This window comes from Anguilla rostrata, chromosome 7 (assembly GCF_018555375.3).
Source record: "Anguilla rostrata isolate EN2019 chromosome 7, ASM1855537v3, whole genome shotgun sequence".
NCBI lineage: Eukaryota > Metazoa > Chordata > Actinopteri > Anguilliformes > Anguillidae > Anguilla > Anguilla rostrata.
The window spans coordinates 2,064,054-2,084,758 of NC_057939.1; the positions used below are offsets into that span (position 1 = coordinate 2,064,054).

At 41.5% G+C, this 20,705-nt stretch overlaps 2 protein-coding genes across 2 annotated transcripts in view; one reads left to right on the forward strand and one right to left on the reverse strand.

Moving 5' to 3' along the window:
• The window catches only part of LOC135258439 (interferon-induced very large GTPase 1-like), a 465,270-nt gene extending 452,665 nt beyond the window's left edge, over positions 1 to 12,605 (reverse strand). Inside the window, exons 1-4 of the mRNA XM_064341833.1 lie at positions 12,497 to 12,605; positions 12,287 to 12,370; positions 2,572 to 2,676; positions 1,884 to 2,078 (exon numbers count right to left, since the gene is read on the reverse strand). Of these exons, the coding sequence (XP_064197903.1) occupies positions 1,884 to 2,078; positions 2,572 to 2,668 (292 nt within the window). The 5' untranslated portion in view covers positions 2,669 to 2,676; positions 12,287 to 12,370; positions 12,497 to 12,605. The remainder of the gene's footprint in view (positions 1 to 1,883; positions 2,079 to 2,571; positions 2,677 to 12,286; positions 12,371 to 12,496) is intronic.
• Positions 12,606 to 13,794: 1,189 nt separating this feature from the next.
• Positions 13,795 to 19,196, forward strand: LOC135258740 (ubiquitin-conjugating enzyme E2 N-like). Its single transcript, XM_064342273.1, has 4 exons — positions 13,795 to 13,951; positions 16,552 to 16,798; positions 17,068 to 17,208; positions 18,051 to 19,196. Exons 1-4 carry the CDS (start codon positions 13,916 to 13,918, stop codon positions 18,095 to 18,097), a joined length of 471 nt encoding a protein of 156 aa, XP_064198343.1. The 5' UTR covers positions 13,795 to 13,915; the 3' UTR covers positions 18,098 to 19,196.
• The last annotated feature ends 1,509 nt before the right edge of the window (positions 19,197 to 20,705 follow it).

Consider the following 20,705-nt stretch of genomic DNA (forward strand, 5'->3'; position numbering starts at 1 on the left):
TTGAATAATTCAAAGCCATGTTCAAATGGTGTGAATGATGCTGTACAGAAATAAAGACTGATTGACCAGCCAGGGTGTACCTCTGCCTCATCTTCAGGAGGGCAAGTGTCAGGGGCCAAGGCTCTGGGACTGGGTGCTGTCATCAGAGTGGGTGTGGTCCTCAGAGTGGGTGTTGTCATCAGAGTGGGTGTGGTCATTACAGTTGGTGTGGTCATCAGAGTGGGTATTGTCATCAGAGTGGGTGTGGTCATCAGAGTGGGTGTGGTCATCAAAGTGGTTGTGGTCATTACAGTGGGTGTGGTCATCAGAGTGGGTGTGGTCATTACAGTGGGTGTGGTCATCAGAGTGGGTGCGGTCATCAGAGTGGGTGTGGTCATCAGAGTGGGTGTGGTCATTACAGTGGGTGTGGTCATCAGAGTGGGTGTTGTCATCAGAGTGGGTGTGGTCATCAGAGTGGGTATTGTCATCAGAGTGGGTGTGGTCATCAGAGTGGGTGTGGTCATTACAGTGGGTGTGGTCATCAGAGTGGGTGTTGTCATCAGAGTGAGTGCGGTCATCAGAGTGGGTGTTGTCATCAGAGTGGGTGTGATCATTATAGTGGGTGTGGTTATCAGAGTGGGCTTGGATCTCACTGATTGGGTGCTCAGGCCCTTCCTGTTGGTCAGAGTCTAATACAGTGGGACAAAAGAGCAAACAGAATGGCAGCTGTCACAATATAGGCAGATCCATCTACACACGATAAAACACTGGCTCTAAATATTGTTCTGGAGTTTGTGCTCCCAGGCCAATACAGTAGAAAGATGCTTTAACAGTTCATTTTACACACTAAAAACATTTCCATTCCGTATTTTATCATGTCAGGCTGCATTTAATAATAGGTAACAGAAAATATACTCTTTCATTAATTTCAAAACAAAATTTCAAAAACTGAAATTATTTGTATATGATTTTAAAACCAGTTCATTTGTACCTGGGGCAGGTGTGCCAGGTGTGCTGTGCTCAGCAGGTGCTGTGTCTCTCTGCTGGTTTTCAGACTTCAACGAACTTGTCTGTGATTTTTTCTTATCTTTCAAAGTTTCCTGTAAATCAGACTGTCATTTATCCCCCTTTTACCCACAACTTGGGAAATCTCATTTCACTGAGAAGTGAGATTACATGCTGATATTAAAAAAAACATTTTTTAAAAAGTTTAAGTACATGAATACTGAAAAATGCACACAGAAATCTTGTCAGCAGATTGAGCAGCTCTGCTAGCTAACCATTTCATCTGAAATAAGCAATAGGGAAATGACTGCATGCATAAACTAATCAAATGGTTGAAAATGAATGCAGTTCAGAAAACTAGCTGCATCTGTCCCCGAATGAATACAAATGAAAACGTTCATGTCCTTGAGATTCAGCTATAGGATTGCTATGAATGCCATGAATAAATGACCTTGAATAATTCAAAGCCATGTTCAAATGGAGCGAATAATACTGTACAGAAATAAAGACTGACTGACTAGCCAGGGTGTACCTCTGCCTCATCTTCAGGAGGGCCAGTGTCAGGGTGGCCTAGGCTCTGGGAGTGGGTGTGGTCATAAGAGTGGGCTTGGCTCTCACTGACTGGGTGCGCAGGCCTTGCTTGTTGGTCAGAGTCTAATACAGAAGGACAAAAGAGCAAACAGAACGGTTGCCATCACAATATAGGCAGATCCCTCTACACACAATAAAACACTCTAAATATCTTTCCATTTACCTGAATGGTTGTACAAATAAACAATTGAGAGTCATTGTCAGCCTGCAGCTTAATAAGGGCCCACAGACAATACACTCTTTTATTCATTCTATTGTGGGTTCAGCAGGTTCGGAACCATGGTTTCACAATGCAGGGGAACCCTTACTTCTGTTGAAGGTTTTGGGGGTGGCATTACTCAGCACCTCTTCTTCCATCGCCGTGGAGACGGTGGCAGTGCATTCAGTTACTGGCTGCAGGTCCGACAGCACAACCCTGTGGACGACGGCAGAACTGCGGCTGGGTTCTGCTCCAGAAATGCTGACTGTGAGGTCTACAATCAGGTTCCCAGGTACAGAAAGCTCTGTGTGAAAGAAGCATTAGCACTAGCATTAGCAGATACAGCAGAGAGCAACAGTCTCATTATGTGCATTATTTTGTGCATAAAATGGCCCTCATGGCCCTGAAAATGAATGCTGTCCCACTTTCAATTCAAATTTGAACCAAGGTGGCACATTTAGATAAAATGTGTACATGAAGCATTAAGATGATCAGCAAAATCTCTCAACAAACTTGCAAAAACCAAACCAAGGGAAATTTACTCATTTTCTTACAGAATACAGGATCACTCTACACAAGATAAAACACACAAAAAAACCTAAACAATCTTGCTGAGTACACTAGCTATATAAAACATTAGGGCAGTTCATGTAAACATCAGTTAATAAAATCTAATTTCTTCATATAACTGCTACTGCTTTGACTAATTTAGCAAGCTGGACTAAATCAAGCTAGCTAAGTGAGGACCTGAAAATGAAGCTAGGGGATCCGGTTGCTAACTAGCTCGTTGGGCTTACCTGTGACAGGTGTCCTTGCACAGCACAGTCTGTAGCCGCATTCACTGCAGAACTTGTCATTCTGCCCACATTCCCTGTGGCACTGGGGGCAATCCATCCTCCTCCCTTTGGGCAAACATCACAAAATGACAGAATGAAGAACCAAAGCACCCTGCACTAAAGGTAAAAGTGTTAGGATCTGGGGATGGAAGGGGACCACGGATGAAATCAATGGGGCCCATTGGAGATTTGTGTAGATTGCAGAGGGATCTCTGGTGACTTCAGCAGGCTATATGTCAGCTTGGTTTAGAAATCTTGTATTTTTGTTAATAAATGATGGCCATTTTAGTCTTAATCACTGAAGATGCAGGTGTGTTCAGTTCACTGTATTAACTTTGCTGTGTCAGTTCTACTTCTCATTGCCAACCTGAACTTACTATACAAGGCAAAGCAATCTTGTCAAAATCTCTGCGTTACTGATTGTATCTCAGGTAGCCGGGCCATGGAAACTAAATGTCTTCATGTCATCAAAGGAAGGCTTGGCATGATTTAAATGCATTAAATTACATTAATTAAATTAGTTACATGAATTAGTCATTTAGCTGACACCCTAAACCAGAACAACTCAATATACAGGAAAACAAAAGTGAATTCACCTTATCTATTGACTAATAGTGCCAGACCAGACTAACAGGATTTCAAAGCAAATAAGAATGTGTGTAACATTAAGGATCTACATCTGTAGAGTCCTTGCAATATAATTTTTTGGTCTTGTTATCTCAAGATCATGACATACCTTTTGATCACAAGAAAACGGAGTTTGCCTCCTGATCATGGCTTATTTATTCTTGTGATCATTTCGAGGCGGCTGATCCTGCTGCTGCTAGCAGTATTTGTGTTGGTGTAAAATATAATCTTGAATTATATATTTTTGTGTTTGTGTATAATATATTTTTCCTGTTGTTTGTATAGAAAAGCTTTCATAACGCACAAATAAACTACAGTATTCAAAAAAGCATTTGTAGTCTAAAGTCCTGTTTGTATGTATAATAAGCTGTTAATGAAACAGGGGTTGTACTTGTTTCATTCATCCAGCGCATAATCCTGCACGGTCCTAGGTTACAGTGCTGCTCTTTGGCAATATCTGTCGATATTAGTTTTGCTTCACTTACCGGGAAAATCTGTTCTGGAATCAGTTTGCGCACAATCTTTTCCGCAGAAGAACAAAGCAAAGCGTGAAGACGCGATCAGAAGCTTTTTCAGGGATGCTCTAGACTAGACACTGACACAAGTATTGACTGTCACGAAGTTTTACAGCTTGTAAATCGAAAGTATTATTGTTAGTTTCGTTTGGGCGAGGCTATTAAGGGGGGGAATGCTACGATCTTACAGTCTTTTTGTATTAGAGTAATATTCTATTGATATTCTGTTAGTACATTATGAGACGTTCCCTCGGGATTTGTTCAATAGGCTAGTTCAGCATTTGGAACTTTACTGATATCAACTGTGGGTCAGTAGATTAATCAATACCTCTGTGAATAGGAATACTTTTCCGCGTTACCGAACGTATTAGCTACTGAGAACTGATTTATTAAATACGACATATTCATTTTATGTAACATGAAAGTCCGTTTTTGGCATAATTTGGCACTTCGGGAAAGTCATACCTCATCAAACGTGTCTAATTAGTACAATGAACATTATTTTTGTCGTTCCCGAAATTGAATTGAAGGTTGTAATTAAAACTAGGGCACCGGTACTGCAGGACCTTGAGAACACAGAGTTGAGCGGTTTTTCTCAGCTGACAGACCTGCCCGGTATCAACAGTTCCATGTCTGTTACTTGTTCTTGAATTCATCTGACAGACCTGTCAGATTAGTTCAGAGCAGACATTGCGAATAAAAAAGCAAATATTGATTCTCCAATATTCCTATATTACTCTGCAAAGTTAACTTACAACACGCATTTCCTTCATCACCTTCCACATCAACTGGAGGCTAATAAGAATAAGGTTGTGTTTACATACGTAATGTTTAAAGTTGTGGTTCATATTCACACAGTAAAGCCATTATGAATGGAAATAATTAAGATAAGTAATTTTATTTAACTTTATTCTTTATTTAAATTTTTTTTTTAAATTCTAAGTATATTCTTGTATAATAATAATGTGCATTAATCCATTATTTATACCCGCTTATCCTGGGCAGAGTTGCGGGGAGTGCTGGAGCCTATCCCAGCATGCATTTGGGCGAGAGGCAGGAATACACCCAGGACAGGCTGCCGATCTATCGCAGGTCACACACACCATTCACTCACATACGCACACCTATTGGCAATTTAGAGTCTCCAATTAGCCTACCTGCATGTCTTTGGACTGTGGGGGAAAAACCGGAGTGCCCGGAGGCAACCCATGCAGACATGGGAACAACATCCACTCATAAGGACCCAGGCCGGATTCAAACCCAGGACCTTCTTGTTGTAAGGCGAAAGTGCTAGCCACTGTGATGCCCTAATAATGTAAATCTTTAAAAATAAACACACAATAAATAATAATAGTACCTCTTTCAACACAAGTACGCTGATATTATAAAAGAAAATAAATAGTAAAAAAAAAAAAAAAAAAAAAAAAAAAAGAATGAAAAAAATGAAAGAAAAAAGTAGACACTCAATTTGGGATGGCAGGTATGCCATTTACACCTTGGCGGGGAATAGCCCATACCTATACAGCACTGAGAGTTTGGCACTTTTCAGGGTTTCCTCCAGAAATAACTAAAATTACTTTCATCCTTTAAGAACACTACCGCCTAACCTCATGTAAACACGCAGAATTCATATACAACTTTGCACTTCCATGCAATTTCTTCTTGATTGAGGGCATCATTGTGGGGAGGATTTGATGGAGGATTTTGTGTGTTGATGTGAGGCGTTTTTGTGTATTGATCTTTTGTCACACCAGTCCCTTATATGACATACGAAATTGTGAGAGTCTGCGTGTGTGACTACTTCCACATGCTGCGGTTTCAGGCGGGACTTTGGCTGGAGCAGGACCAGATTCCAGCACTGTGATGGCCCTCACAATGAATGCAGCGGGTGGGGCTTTAGGAAGGTGCCGTCTTCTGTGTGTGCGTGCGTGTGTGCGTGAGTGAGTGTATGTGTGTGTGTGTGTGTGTGCATGTGTGCGTGAGTGTGTGTGTGTGCGTGAGTGTGTGTGTGTGCGTGCGTGTGTTTGAGTGTGAGTGTGTGTGTGTGCGTGCATGTGTGTGAATGTGTGTGTGCGCGTGTGAGTGAGTGAGTGTGAGTGTGTGTGTGCGTGTTTGTGTGCACGCGTGAGTGTGTGTGCATGCGTGTGTACGAGTGAGTGTGTGTGTGTATGTGTGTGAGTGAGTGAATGAGTGTGTGTGTATGGCTTTCTGATCAGGAATTTAAATATCTCTCTGTGAATCACCCTACCATACCTGTACTATATGCATTGCCTAAAATTCATAAATCCCTTGAAGATCCTCCTTTGAGGCCGATAGTATCAGGCATCAGCTCCCTTGCTGAGAACATTTCTCGTTTTGTGGACTTTCATATTTACCCCATAGTTAAGCTATTACCATCATACTTGAAAGACATTACAGATTTTTTAGTGAATTTACAAGCATTGACAAACCATAGATGAAGGTGACTTTTTAGTTACATTAGATGTTGGTTCTCTATACACCTCCATACCTACGAATACCGGCCTGGAATTGTTCACAGGAACATTTTAACTTGATTATATTCATGAGAACAATCCTTACATAAGTTCTATTAAATATTGGACAAGGTATACTGATGATTGTTTTATGATATGGAACGATTCAGAAATTAAGCTGATGGAATTTGTTAATTACATTAATTCAAAACTACCATCTATTTCCTTTTCAGTTGAGAAGAGCCCATTTGGTGTGTGGTGTTTTTGTGTATTGATCTTTTGCCACATCAGTCCCTTATATGACATACAAAACTGTGAGAGTCTGCGTGTGTAACTTTACTACTGTGGGCGACATAGCTCAGGAGGTAAGACCGGTTGTCTGGCAGTCGGACGGTTGGCGGTTCAAACCCCGCCCTGGGCGTGTCGAAGTGTCCTTGAGCAAGACACCTAACCCCTAACTGCTCTGGCGAATGAGAGGCATCAATTGTAAAGCGCTTTGGATAAAAGCGGTATATAAATGCAGCCCATTTACCATTCACTTCCACGTGCTGCGGTTTCAGGTGGGACTTTGGCCAGATTTTTGGACCACATTCCAACACTGGAATAAATGCAGCGGGTGGGGCTTTAGGAAGGTGTTGTCTTCTGGTGCGTGCGTGCGTGCGTGCGTGCGTGCGTGCGTGCGTGTGTGCGCGCGTGTGTGCATGTGTGTGTGTGTGTGGAGGAGGGGGAGTAATATCCTCCTCTTGTGGAGTTTCTCTCAGTTACATCCTGGGTCCCTCTCAGTCCATATCATAAATCCATCACCGTTGTATGCAGACACATCAGTGATACAGTAAAAGACGGTGATGTAGTAGTCAGGCATAACTGGGTCACATGTCACCCATATCCTGATGCCACATTCTCCTGTCTTGCTGGGCTTGTAATGAAGAGACAAAAGCCTCTGAAAGGAACCAGTAATTAGTTCAGTGTGACTTCAGGTTCAGGAATGTACAGGCAGGGCAAGAGCTGCACCCACAGATCCCATGCAACCCCAACAGCAAAGAGCTGTACACACTAATCCCACACACCCCCAACAGCGAAGCGCTCTACACACTTATCCCACACAACCCCAACAGCAAAGAGCTGTACACACTAATCCCACACACCCCCAATACCAAAGCGCTCTACACACTAATCCCACACAACTCTAATACCAAAGCGCTCTACACACTTCTCCCACATAACTCTAATACCAAAGCACTCTACACACTGATCCCACACAACTCTAATAGGAAAGAGCTCTACACACTTATCCCACACAACCCTAAGAGCAAAGAGCTCTACACACTTATCCCACACAACCCTAAGAGCAAAGAGCTCTACACACTTATCCCACACAACTTTAATACCAAAGCACTCTACACACTTATCCCACACAACTCTAATACCAAAGCGCTCTACACACTAATCCCACACAACCCTAATACCAAAGCACTCTACACACTTATCCCACACAACCCTAATACCAAAGCACTCTACACACTTATCCCACACAACTCTAATAGCAAAGAGCTCTACAAACTAATCCTACACAACCCTAATACCAAAGCACTCTACACACTTATCCCACACAACTCTAATACCAAAGCGCTCTACACACTTATCCCACACAACCCTAATAGCAAAGAGCTCTAAACACTTATCCCACACAACTCTAATAGAAAAGAGCTCTAAACACTTATCCCACATAACCCTTACAGCAGCCAGTTTGTCTCTCAAATCCAGAAGCTGTAGTTCGCACATGAACAGTATGTGTGTGTGTGCGCGTGCGTATCTGCCTGCAAAACCTTGCAGATAGTCAAAAACTCGATCTGTACACTGTTCTTACAATCTGCTGCATTTTCAATCACCATTCTGTACCACCGGCTCAAATTTGATCCAGAACAGTATCTTTAAATGGTGCGGCCTATTAACGTCAGTCCAGTGTCTGACTCACCCAAGGGTCTGCAAGGTGAGCACCTGGCTGTCTGCCTGAGGGTCTCCATCAATGGCCCGAGCCCAGAGGAGTTCAATTACAAAAGGGCATTAGAACTGTTTTTCTCAAAGCCCAGGAAAATGAAATGTCCAAAGTAAGGGTGCAAAGTTTGCCAATAGGTTTGTACGGAGAGGAGTTGTTTTTGTTTTTGTTTTACAATGTATTGTAAAATAAAAGGAAGGAAGGAAGGAAGGAAGGAATGAATGAATGAATACAATAAAAATATGCTCCTAAATATCTCATATAGAAATCACATCAGAATATGCTTGTTCATAAAATAAATTTACCAAACACTGTGTACCTCATCCTGTCATATTATAATAAAATCATCATGATATAACCATGAATCTGTAAATTTCTAAATCTACTCAGATTACGTTGCATTATAAAGAAACGGTACTCCATCTGGTGGGCAGTATCAAGTACTAACACAAAATTAATTTGACATGACATGAACAATTTCAGACTAATTAATCTGAACTCGGTGAATGAATGATTACCAAATTCACTGGAATTATGTTACAAAGAATGCAGAAACAATATTCTAAGACACAGCTTCATATGTCTTTGTCTGTACAGCATATTGTGGCAACTGCTGTAAAATATTCTATACAAATAAAATTTGATTGATAGATTGATTGATCATCTTGTCCCACATAGAGAACCTACAGTTTCCATGAGGGTTGAACTGGTGTAAGGTTAAGGGGTCTGAGGGTGGATTTTGACCAGTTATTTGGATCCGTCGTATCTGAAAAATGATCAGGAGGAACTGTGGTCCAAGTCAGAAGTTGGGAACTATATAATATCATATGAATTCTAAAATCCATTCAGTCTCCAGGAAAATCTGTCAGCCCTCTTCACTAATTAAATCCCATGCCAGAAATGTGGGTGTTATCTTTATCCTGATTTGATAAGTAGATAGTTTATTGACAAAACTCAGAATTTAAAAAAGTAAAAAGAAGAAAAGATTGTGGACCCATTCCTGGGTGGCAAGAAGAGGACTGAATGGACTGTTTATCCTCCGAGGCGAACTGGAGGTAATGTTTATAGCCGGTCAAGGACAATGCATAAATAAAGCTAGCTACCAAGTTTGCAATCCCAATAATGTTACGTGCCATTGTACACACAATTTTGCTAGGCATACTAAAGGTCTTACGAAGGAGAAAATGACTGGGTTTGGGAATTATATTTGGTAAACAGCTGTAACGTTGGTAATTTAATACGAATAAACAAGGACTTGTTTTGTTTATCAGGGGGTTTTACAATTACTTCACCTTAAATCTATACTGAACAAAAATATAAAAGCAACACTTATCAATTTCAAAGATTTTATTGAGTTAAAAGGTAAAACATAAATCAGTCAACTGAAATAGATTCATTAAGCATTTATCTATTGATTTCATGCGACTGGGGATACAGATATGCATTTGTTAGTCACAGATTCCCCCCAAAAAAAAGATACCATAAAATGAACAGAATACCGATCAGTATCTTGCATGACCACCATTTGCCTCATGCAGCTCAACATATCTCCTTTGCATTGAATTGATTAAATTGTTGATAGTAGCCTGTGGGATATTGACCCACTCCTCTTCAATAGCTGTACGAAGTTCTTGGATACTGGTGGGAACTGGAACACACTGTCGTATGCGCCGGTCCAGAGCATGCCAAACATGCTCAATGGGTGACATGTCTGGTGAGTATGTAGGCCATGGAAGAAGTGGCCGAACATGGAAGAATTTATATGATTTTTCTTCGTGGCCATCGAAGGTGAGCTCTTGCCCACTCACGTCGATTGTGACGCCAAACTGCAGACAAATCAAGACCCCAGTGAGGACGTTGAGCATGTAGATGAGCTTCCCTGAGGCAGGGTTCATACACTTTTTCACCAATGATTTTCAATGACTTTTCCATGACTTATCCACAACCTTTAACTGAATTTCCATGACCAAAACAAATGACTCTCTCAGCGAGACGATTTAAAATTATTTATTGTAACACTAAGTAAAATTAGGTCTGCATCTGAAACATATGGTGCCTCTCTAAAACAAATAAACACCAGACAGACACACTTAGATACATTCTTTCATATTTAATTCGAATAGTTTAACATTTTGTCAATGTCTCAAACAGGGTTAGAAATTGCGACCATTTTGGTCGCATATGCTCCCAAAATTTAATCTGTGCGACTTCGAAATATAATTGGGAGCATTTGTGCGAGTGCAAATAATTGTTCTGGTGCAACCTTTTTTTTTTTTTTTTTTTTTTTTTCAGTCGAACGTCTCTTCCTCTGTACATTCGCTAGTTAGTACACTCAGTATGTGCCTTGTGAGCTGACGGTGACCCTTCTAACCAATCGTGAGCTTGACATTCTTACCTTTAATGCAGATTTTAAATTGCTTAATGTTAGCCTTCAATCACTCCCTTTTGCAGCACTCCACTGTGACGCGACACAGAGAGCTAATGCGTTTACTTATGTTACCTGAAGACAAAAGTTTATGTTCAATTTATTTATTTCTCCGATGCAGTTTACTGGCGGTTGATTTAATTAGCGGTATTAATTTGACGAGAAGCGCTTTGTCGTTTGAATGCATAACACGCAATTCCTTGAAGAGTTGACACATTTTAGGCGTGACAGTTTAACTGTTACTTGTAAACCGTACTGTTATATTGTCGTTTTTTATCAATAAAAAATCTATTGCATATATTGTTGGTGCTCCTTACATTTTGGTGGGTGCTCCTAACTTTTTGAAATTGGGAGCACCAGTGCTACCAAGTAAAAAAAGTTAATTTCGAGCCCTGATATATTATTGAAGCTGCACTTCCCTGGCATATTGTTGGCACAGTAGGGGCTACGTTTACTAACTGCTACATTAGCAGAAGCGTGCCTGTTGGGCGTGCCTATAAACAGACTGAGCCAGACCGAATTAACTTCTCACACCACCAAAATACCGCGAAGGTTACGTGCCAATTTACGTTTTATTACTATACATACCATTTTTATGATTGGATTAATTAGCTATTGTATTTGATGCAACTTTAGCTATATTTCCATTACTTTTCCAAAACTTCTCAAAAAATATTATTTTCCATAACTTTTCCAAGGCCTGGAAATTGCATTTTAAATTTCAATGACTTTTCCGGTTTTTCATGACCGTACGAACCCTGCTGAGGCGATTTCTGACATTTTGTGCAGAAATTCTACGGTTGTGTAAACCAACTGTTTCATCAGCTGTCCGTGTGGCTGGCCTCAGACAATCCCGCAGGTGAAGAAAAATTGTTTAAAAATTGGGCTGAGTTTGTGTAGTCAGATCCCAGCACTAATGGGCTGGCTCCCTCTTACATTACTGACCGACTTTGCCCTTACTAACACACACCTTCGTCCTAGTATCCCCCTCTCCTCAATTTATTAAACTTTTCATCAACAGTAAAAATAAATAAATAAAAAATAAAAAACTTCTATTTAACATGTATTCATATTGTGCATTGAATGTCTTGTTTTCTTCATGAGTCCATAAAAAAGATCATACAATCTCATATATTCACATTGGTAACAATACATTCATCAGTAATTAACATTCCCAGTCAATAGTACAAATAACAGTAAACAGCTTAAAACTTTGAGCCACTGAATAAGCTTCACGACAACTGAACAAACATTAGGGCTATCAGTCACTCAACCATTAAGTTAGCATTAGAGCTGCATTAGTAAACAATGGTGAATAAATAAAGCTTTAAACATAAAAGTTCACATGGGTTTTGCCACACATTTCACAATATAATTATAAATGAAAGTGACTGCTATTTTTAAGGCGAAATGTTTCATTAACCATGTTGATATGAAGGTCGCTATGCTACCTTTATTGTAGAACCAGAGCAGAAACGAGAGCTTCAACCGTTACATGCCGCCATCTTGTGGCTAACTGAAGACCGTCACGCTACTGTTTGAAACATTCGCATTTTCGTCAACAGATTAAACTAGTACACAAACTATTACTGTATTTAGTATACTTAAGCGTTTAAAAATAATAGAAGCCGTTACGTACATTAGGAAAGTCTTCTCGGAGCTGCCCCATTCGAAACGTAAAAGAAGTGCCAAGGTTTAGCTAGCCACAGCCAACCCGCTACACCTGGAAATGAATTACAACTTGTTACTCGATTGAAACTTAAATTTTCACCAAACTTAATCGACAGTGATTCCGTTGTGTAACTGAAAATATTCGGAGGAAAAGTGTATGGCTTTCCACGTTACTAACCTGAAGGAATAAACTTAAGAGACCGCGATTCAGTGGCGTTTCAGCTGTTGGATCGCTCCTTAATGAGAGAAGAGGAAACTGCAAGGCTGAAATCCCGCGAGATCGTTCCGCCATGTTTTGGAAATATTAGTATAGGCCTACTTAAAAGCACGAAAACCCAATCACATACAATAAAATTAGGCTGGGAATATCATACATTCAAATTATTTTGAGAATATGTTTTAAAAGTTCTGTAATTTTTACAAGGTGAAACTAAAGTGTATAAATATACCCTTAAATGAAATCTGAAAACGCGCATGTTAACCGCATGTGAATTTATGCATTCGTTAACATAGCATATAGCGCTGCTCTATACAAAAAAATGGTTTTGTGCTTAAACAAGTATTGTTCCACATAAAAAACTGTTTTCATGAAAGTTGAAATTTCCCTGTGGGACAAACTGTTTAAGGGCTCTGAGTAATTATAATAAACCACACACACACAAAAGAATCATATAAATTATGCATACATTTATTACTGTACATTAAAAAAAACATATACAAAAGTTTTTCGCGGCAGATTTTGTATTAAAACCCTTTTAAAACATCAGCAACATGGTGGAACACCCTTTCTGCTCAAATCCAGATAATGACAATAAGCTCACAACAGCGATGAATATTAACCCTCCCCATGCCTGCTTACCTAATCACCTTTACCAGACATGTCCAATTCACCAATGCCATTGTTTGCCAGGTTCATTTATCATAGTACGCCAACTACAGTACTCACCTTTACTTAGGATATCCACCCATGCCATAGCATTCCAACTATATTACCATATCTGCCCATCAACTTACTATTGCCATGCAATACAACATGTTCAACATAGTAGCCTACCATAAATGTGTCCTTCTGTACTGAAAACCCATTTCGTACCTTATCACAAAATACCAATAAACTAATTATACATACAAGTAAAAAAATGTATTTAATGTGCAATCATGTGTAAACTCAGTTTCTGCTGAATCTCTGAATACAGTTTTCAATTGTATAGTTTTGGTGTGAATACGCAGACAGTCTTAAGAATCGTGTTTTACATATTTAAAGAGAATATGCTTTGAGTATGTCAGTAATTTAGTTTTACATTTAAAACTTTTCTCTTCCCATTAACTCGTCGTTGATGAATAAAAGAAAACTGGATACATGCAGGCAGAACGACTTTCGCACGTTGTAAAGTCGTTAAAACGCGTATTGTACACATTTGGGACATGTAGTTTGTATTCAACTAATTTTGACCGAGTATCACTACAAACAAAACTAGGTTTCCCACAATTCGAGGAGAGAGACAAGTCTCCGGAAGAGGTCTACGCCTGCGTCGTCAGTGCAAACGGGAGAAGAAGCACTCTGAAAGAGTCACAGCTAAAACCGCATTAAGACAAGATGTCGTCAGGAGGACTGCCCCGCAGAATCATTAAGGTAATTGTGCAGTATTTTATGTGTAAATTATATCACTGACATCTTGATCTGTGGGAATTAAACAATATTAAAGCGAGGCACGCATGGATTGTTAATCTTGTGTGTTAGCCGGGAGCATTGGCTACAGCTAACACTACTTCCGTTTATTCTTCGCTCCAAAGCCGAAAAAGGTTGGGTTAAAAATACATCCTCCCTGCATAAAGATGGCGGAGATATGTGGCCCGTGTAGGCTACTCTTTATTAGTCGATCACAACTAACTAAGTAGGCCTCTCACAGTGTGTGGTAGTCAGTATAAATTAGATAGTTATATGTAATAGGATATATAATTTCGTTTTTATGGGGTGTAGAAGTCGGTGTAGGACCTGTCGGGTGCGGATTCCTCAACATGACGGATCTGCGGCAGTGGCCAGTTTCTTAGCGAGTTTTCTTTTGCGTTATTGTATTCATTATTTTGCTTTTCGCTGTGTAACTTGACGTATGCTACCACTTTTATATACCATGTAAGATGAGTGTGAATATCGGAAGGTTTAATTTGATAGTATTACGTTGAAACGCAGGGCATTGTCGGTGTTTTCCTCATCGAAGGCCTCGTGCATCGGGGCGGGATCTCTGTCCATCATCAGGCCCATTGCAACGAGTGAGGCGATGCAATCGTAGCAACGTAGTTTTAGCGAGCGATCCTGTTTAACAACATCGCAGTCCATTGCTAATACTGCCGACTGCGGAGGCAATATGCGCTGTTAAACACACCTCGTTGTGTAATAAAAAAGTATTTATGAAGAGTACAATCTGATTTAGTTAATCTTTGGTTTACGACAAATACCCTGTTGCTTATTTTGATTCTTGTCATCGGAATGACAGCTAGACGGCGTATCAAGGGAACGCTGGCGTCTGCCTTATATATAGGATGCGTTTCTTTAGCACGTATTTATGTTGTCTTATTAACGTTCGAGGTAGTGCTGTTGTTTAAAAAGAATAAAGTGTAGCCCGGTTGTCGAACGTGTAGCCTGTGCAGTGGCTAATAATCCATTCGGTTAACACAATAAAGCAAATGGCCTGGTCCTCTATGCATGTTCCAAAGTGGTAGTGTGTGAACTTTGTCTTGATTCCAATTTGATAAGAGTATTTAACACATTTTTCAATTCTAAAAAAGGTTTGCGTTGATCATTTTGCATATACGCAGGTATCGTTGCCTACACTGAGGTGTTTGAAGGCTGTTAGGCCTTTAAAACTGTCCTCTAAAACGCTACAGAGAAGTCAGAAATGTTCTATTTTCTACTCTGGAGTGGAAGCTCATATATAACAATTTACAGTGTGATAAAAAATACAACGCTGAGTAAAATATTAGTTTGCTGCAGTATAGTACTGTGCTTGGGGATCTCTTTTATTATTATTTTTATTATCTCTGCTTATAATCAGAAGCAGGTAAATGGTGTCCGTGGCTAGCATTGACAGGTGTGGGTGTGTGTGTGTGTGTGTTCACTGGTACATTACAAAGTATATGCCACTGTTATTAGCCTAATTCAACTAGTGTTGTAGCCTAGTATTGAGATATAATGTATACCACCGGATCCTCCTGCAAGCACACGGAGGGGTACTGTGTTCATCGTGCACCAGCTGAGAGTGCCATCCATGCCATATAAACAACGCATTTGTTTGCGTAACCGGGCCCAAATCGTTAGCAAGTCTAGTTGGCAAGCACAACAAAGTCATATCTTAAGTTGTGAAACACGATGTTTTGACAGTCAGATCAGCCATCGTAAGATGTTTTTTCAGCAAGAGGTGCACCACGATTCATCTGAAGGTCATGCCTTGCCTGTGGACGATTAGAATTATTATTATTTTTAAACTCAAAATGGGTCTTGACGTCAGGTTTTCTCTGAATGCCGAAACAAAGCAGAGGGCTCACTCCTATTTTTGAAGTTCAGCAAGAGCTGATTCAGTAACATTAAACCTGGGAAACCTGACTGTCATTTTAGAATGGGTTAATTTTACTTTCAAAGTTATATTCACTGTGTAAATGTCTCCATATATAATTAAATGGCTTTCTTAAGTCACAGAAGAAAACAGGTTGCAGGTGGCAGGTCTAGCGCCATCTTTGTTGCGAATCTAGTATTCCATGCCTCATGTTTAGTTGCTGCCTGCCTCCGGGGCCCCATGGCTGCTGCTGTTGCAGTGCACTCTGAATGTTTTATGCATTTCGTGACTTCAGTGGACGGTGCTGCATCACTGCCGGGCCTCAGGTTGTCTGCAGGTTTCAGGTTATTTTAAAAATGCACATTTGTTACGATGTGTAGTCCTCATGAGTCAGACGCCCTTCATTTTGTGCCATTGCATAACAATTAGTCATTTTGACTCTGAATTTTATGTAAATGACTCTGTTTCAATGTGCATGAGTATGACTGCAGACACACAGAAGCTGCGTGTCTGTGTGTGCGTGCGTGTGTGCCTGCGTGTGTGTGTGTGTTTGCGTGCATGCGTGTGTGTGCATACGTGGTTGCTTGTGTCTGTGTGCTTGTGTCTGTGAGCGTGCGTGCGTGAGCATGCGTGTGTCTGTGCGCGCATATCTGTTCCCATCTGTGCTGGTGTGTTTGTTCAGGAGACGCAGCGCCTGCTGCAGGAGCCTGTGCCCGGGATAAAGGCGGAGCCAGACGAGTACAACGCCCGCTATTTCCACGTGGTCATCTCAGGACCCCTGGACTCCCCGTTTGAAGGAGGCATTTTTAAACTTGAACTTTTTCTCCCGGAAGAATACCCCATGGCAGCTCCGAAAGTACGCTTCATGACCAAAATATACCACCCCAACGTAGACAAGCTGGGGAGGATATGCCTAGATATTTTGAAAGGTAAGAGGTGGGGTCTCATGCAAGGATGGGCCCAAGAACCCGAAGAGAGATTAGTCATTTTAATCTGCTCCAAAAAAATCATTGCGCCAGGATTAAATTGTCAACCTCCTCGCCATCATAAACTGCCAACCGGATATTGCCATCGTCCCAAATATCTCTGCTTAAAAAATGGTCATCTTCCTCTTTCTGTTTTCATACTCCTCCTCATTCTGTGCCTGTCTCTCCCTTCCCCTCTCACCATCTCTGTGCTCTGTTGGTCTGGCCTGCAGATAAGTGGTCCCCAGCCCTGCAGATTCGTACAGTGCTGCTATCCATCCAGGCATTACTAAGCGCTCCCAACCCTGATGATCCACTAGCAAACGACGTCGCCGAGCAGTGGAAAACCAACGAAGCTCAAGCCATAGAGACAGGTGAGTTAGCAACTCTTCTGTGTGTGTGTGTGTGTGTGTGTGTGAGAGAGAGGGAGTGTGTGTGCATGTGGTGTGTGTGTGTGTGTGTATTTGTGTGTTGGGGGTAAGTCAATGGAGCACACCTTTAATTCTTTGTAAAATTAGATTTCACACTTCATCTGATAGATCATGGTCTGACTTTGCAATGCATTATGGGAGTTTGAGGCAAGGAAAGCACGTCTATGACTGCATATGCTAAAAAATTTCTAAATAGTTAAGATGAAAATGTTCTGAGGCAGACTGGACTGACAGGAACGAGGGTCTATTCTGATTGATTTCGATGAGTCCAGGAGGTGGTGTGAATGACTTTACACATACTGCATGTACCTGTACTTTTCATTTTAAACATATTTTAAAACATTTCTTTGGGAATCATTTTTTTTTTAAGTTTTACTTTTTGGCAGCCTGTCATACAGAGCTGGGCATTACGTGTAACTAAAAATTGTAAAAAATTTATTTTGAGGTTAATTGCTTTCCTTTCCTACCACTGCAAAAAAAAGAAAGTCATTTAAATTTAATCAGCAAAATGGTGAAATCATTGGTAAATGCTATTAAGGGGAATGTTCGCCACTTAGTGTGTGCCCTTAGTGCAGTGCGTGGAATGGGTATTAGGCCTAATTGTAGCCACAGTGTGACGTTCCCCTGTAAAATGGAAAGGAATGTCTGGCGAAATCGGCCGTACGTTTGCATAGAATGTGCCAAAGCAAACGTGTGTCAGCTGTGAACCTGCCTGATGAAATGGTGTCGCTCCTCTGGACGGGCACTGAGTCCGGCTGACCCCCCCGTGTCCTGTTGTCTCGCAGCCCGAACGTGGACCAGGCTTTACGCTGGAAACAACAATGAAGTGTAGAGAAGCCGGACGCCATCTCAGCTCCCGCTCTGCTCAGACCTCTTCTTCCGTCATCTGCATTATGAGGACACAGTCTTAGGAAAAAAAAACAACAAACAAATAAACCAGTATCAAACATACACTTCCTCCATATGCACACACACACACATATATACACACACACACCACACACACATACACATACACACACACACACACACACATGCACAGGCACACGCGTGAGGAAGAGTCCGCTCCAGACCATTGGTGATATAAATGCACATTAGCCAATCGTTTGTCTTTGTATTCACTGTTGTAATGCATGGGCAGGGGGCCTTCTGTCAGTAGTTTTAACTCGCATCTAACCAGCATTGGTCTGTCTCACTGTCTCTGGGGGGGGGGGCGTTGGGTTCATTTAACCAGCATTGGTCTGTCTCACTGTCTCTGTGGGGGAGGAGGGGGGGTGGATCTGAGGGGGCTTTCATTGGGGGATGGGTTCCTTTTTACTTTTTCTTTTAATCTTTTCGTCCTGTGATGCTCTTGGTTTACAAAACGCCGCTCCTTAGCACCACCTAGACCATGTGACAATGAAACCGAGGAACGTTTCCTCCCTGAAGAGTGAGGGCTGTTTAACCCTCTCACCCGTCCCGTGGGGAAAGGGCTGGGGGGGGGGGGGGGAATGTCCGCAGACTGGCTTTCCAGCGAGGCGCCTATTTAAATACAGCATCCGACTGTGCACTGTCTTGGTTCTTCTGCCCTTGCCCAGTTCTGAGAGTATTATGCGTTTAGAGAGAGGTGGTAGAGTCTGCTGGACCTGTGGAACCTCTGGCAGACCAGGTTTGAGTAGCCCTGTCGTAGTTACACTGGAGACGAACTCCAGAGGTTGGCTTTAAAATATCAAAAAAGGCAAAAAAAAATTTTTTTAAAGGAAACTGCAAACTCAGAAGCTGCGAAAGAGGAAATGACAAAAAGATGGAAAAATAAGTGAAGCCACAAAGCCACCGTAGCTTACAGTACCATCATCTTCATCACTCACCCCCTGGCGATAGGCCGCCACCTTAACGTTGGCTTGTGTGGGGAAAGAAAAAACAAGACACTGTTAATCTTATGTTTTAGTTAACCCAAAAAAATTTTTTTTTTTTTTTTTTTATCCTACTTTGGTCCGTTTTATTTGTCTGCTTCCTGCCGTCGCCCTGGTGACATGGCTTCCCGCTGCTCTGCTGTGTGTCCTGTCCTTTGCCTCTCGGTCTGGTGACACTGCATTTCTCTGCTTTCAGCTACGAGCCTTTTCCTCCTTTCCACATTCACTTCGCTCTGAAAGCCCTGGAATGCCCGATTGAGGGCTTTTTTTGGTTTTTGTTTTGTTTTGGGTAGGATGGGTACGGGGGAGGGGCGACGGGGGGAGGAGGACGATGGGAGAGGGGGGTAGGAGGACAATGGGGGAGGGGGGTAGGAGGACGATGGAGAAGGGGGGTAGGAGGACGATGGGAGGAGCCACCAGGAGATCACGAAGGCCTCGCGTAACTCAAGCTGTCACCGGCGCTCGGTTCAATGGCTGTAGTAAAAAAAAAAAAATTTCACTGATTGTAAATTCATTCTTTATATGGGAAAACCTCCGGAAGTGGTTTTCTGCTCTGTCATAATGGTATGAGAACAGTCCACCTACATAGTCTTTTTCTGTAAATAAAATCTGTTGATTAATAAGAGTGTGTCATCCATGTCTTTTAGTGACACATGATTTTACAACATACCCTTACTATATGTGCAATACTGTACATAAGACTACAACATACCATTATAATGCATGAGGCACTAGAACATATGGGGAAAAATGTGAAACCAATTCTAGATCCCTTTAACAGGGCTGGGGTCAATTTTGAATTGAGAATGGCTGACAAAGTCCTGTTCTTGAAGTTGAATGGAAATAATGACATTTTTGTTTTTGATTAGCAGCAGTTTTACAGAAAAAGAACACAAGAATTTCAGATTTTTTTGAACGTTTAATTTGAATGAAGGCGCATGTTGGGGGCTGCCGGGTGTCAGATCGAATCCGGCCCACATCCCGGCAGTGGCTTTGGTGTCCGTTGCTGGGACGGCCCATCGCTTTTGGCCGCCCTCGCTCGCTGTGCAGTGACGCGCGCGTGATTGGACCTCTGCGCGTGCGCAGCTCGCGGCTGCGGCGTGACGGAAGCAGCTGGCTGCCGGGCGCCTGTCTTGGAGCGGAGCCGCGAGTTGTCTTCACTCCCACGAGTCGGCAGCAGGGGGCAGTATATGACCACGCTTGTGCACAGCTTGCGAATTGGACTTGGAACCCCACATTCCAAATTCAGGTGGGGATTAGAGATGCCAAAGTGAATGCAAACTTGAAAATGAAATTAAAATGTCATTCATCAGTTCAAACCGTATTTCATATGAATGACATTTAAAAAACTGGAAAAATACTATAAATTACCTGTACATTACAAGCAGCGCCCCACCCTGTGCCAATACACAAAATAAAATAAGCAATCTAATAATTAAATATTGAATAAACCAGTTACCATCCACTTTATATTTGTGTTCATATGTACAAATGCACCACAGTGACAATGACCCAAAAATGAAACGTCCTCACTTACCCAGAGTGCTG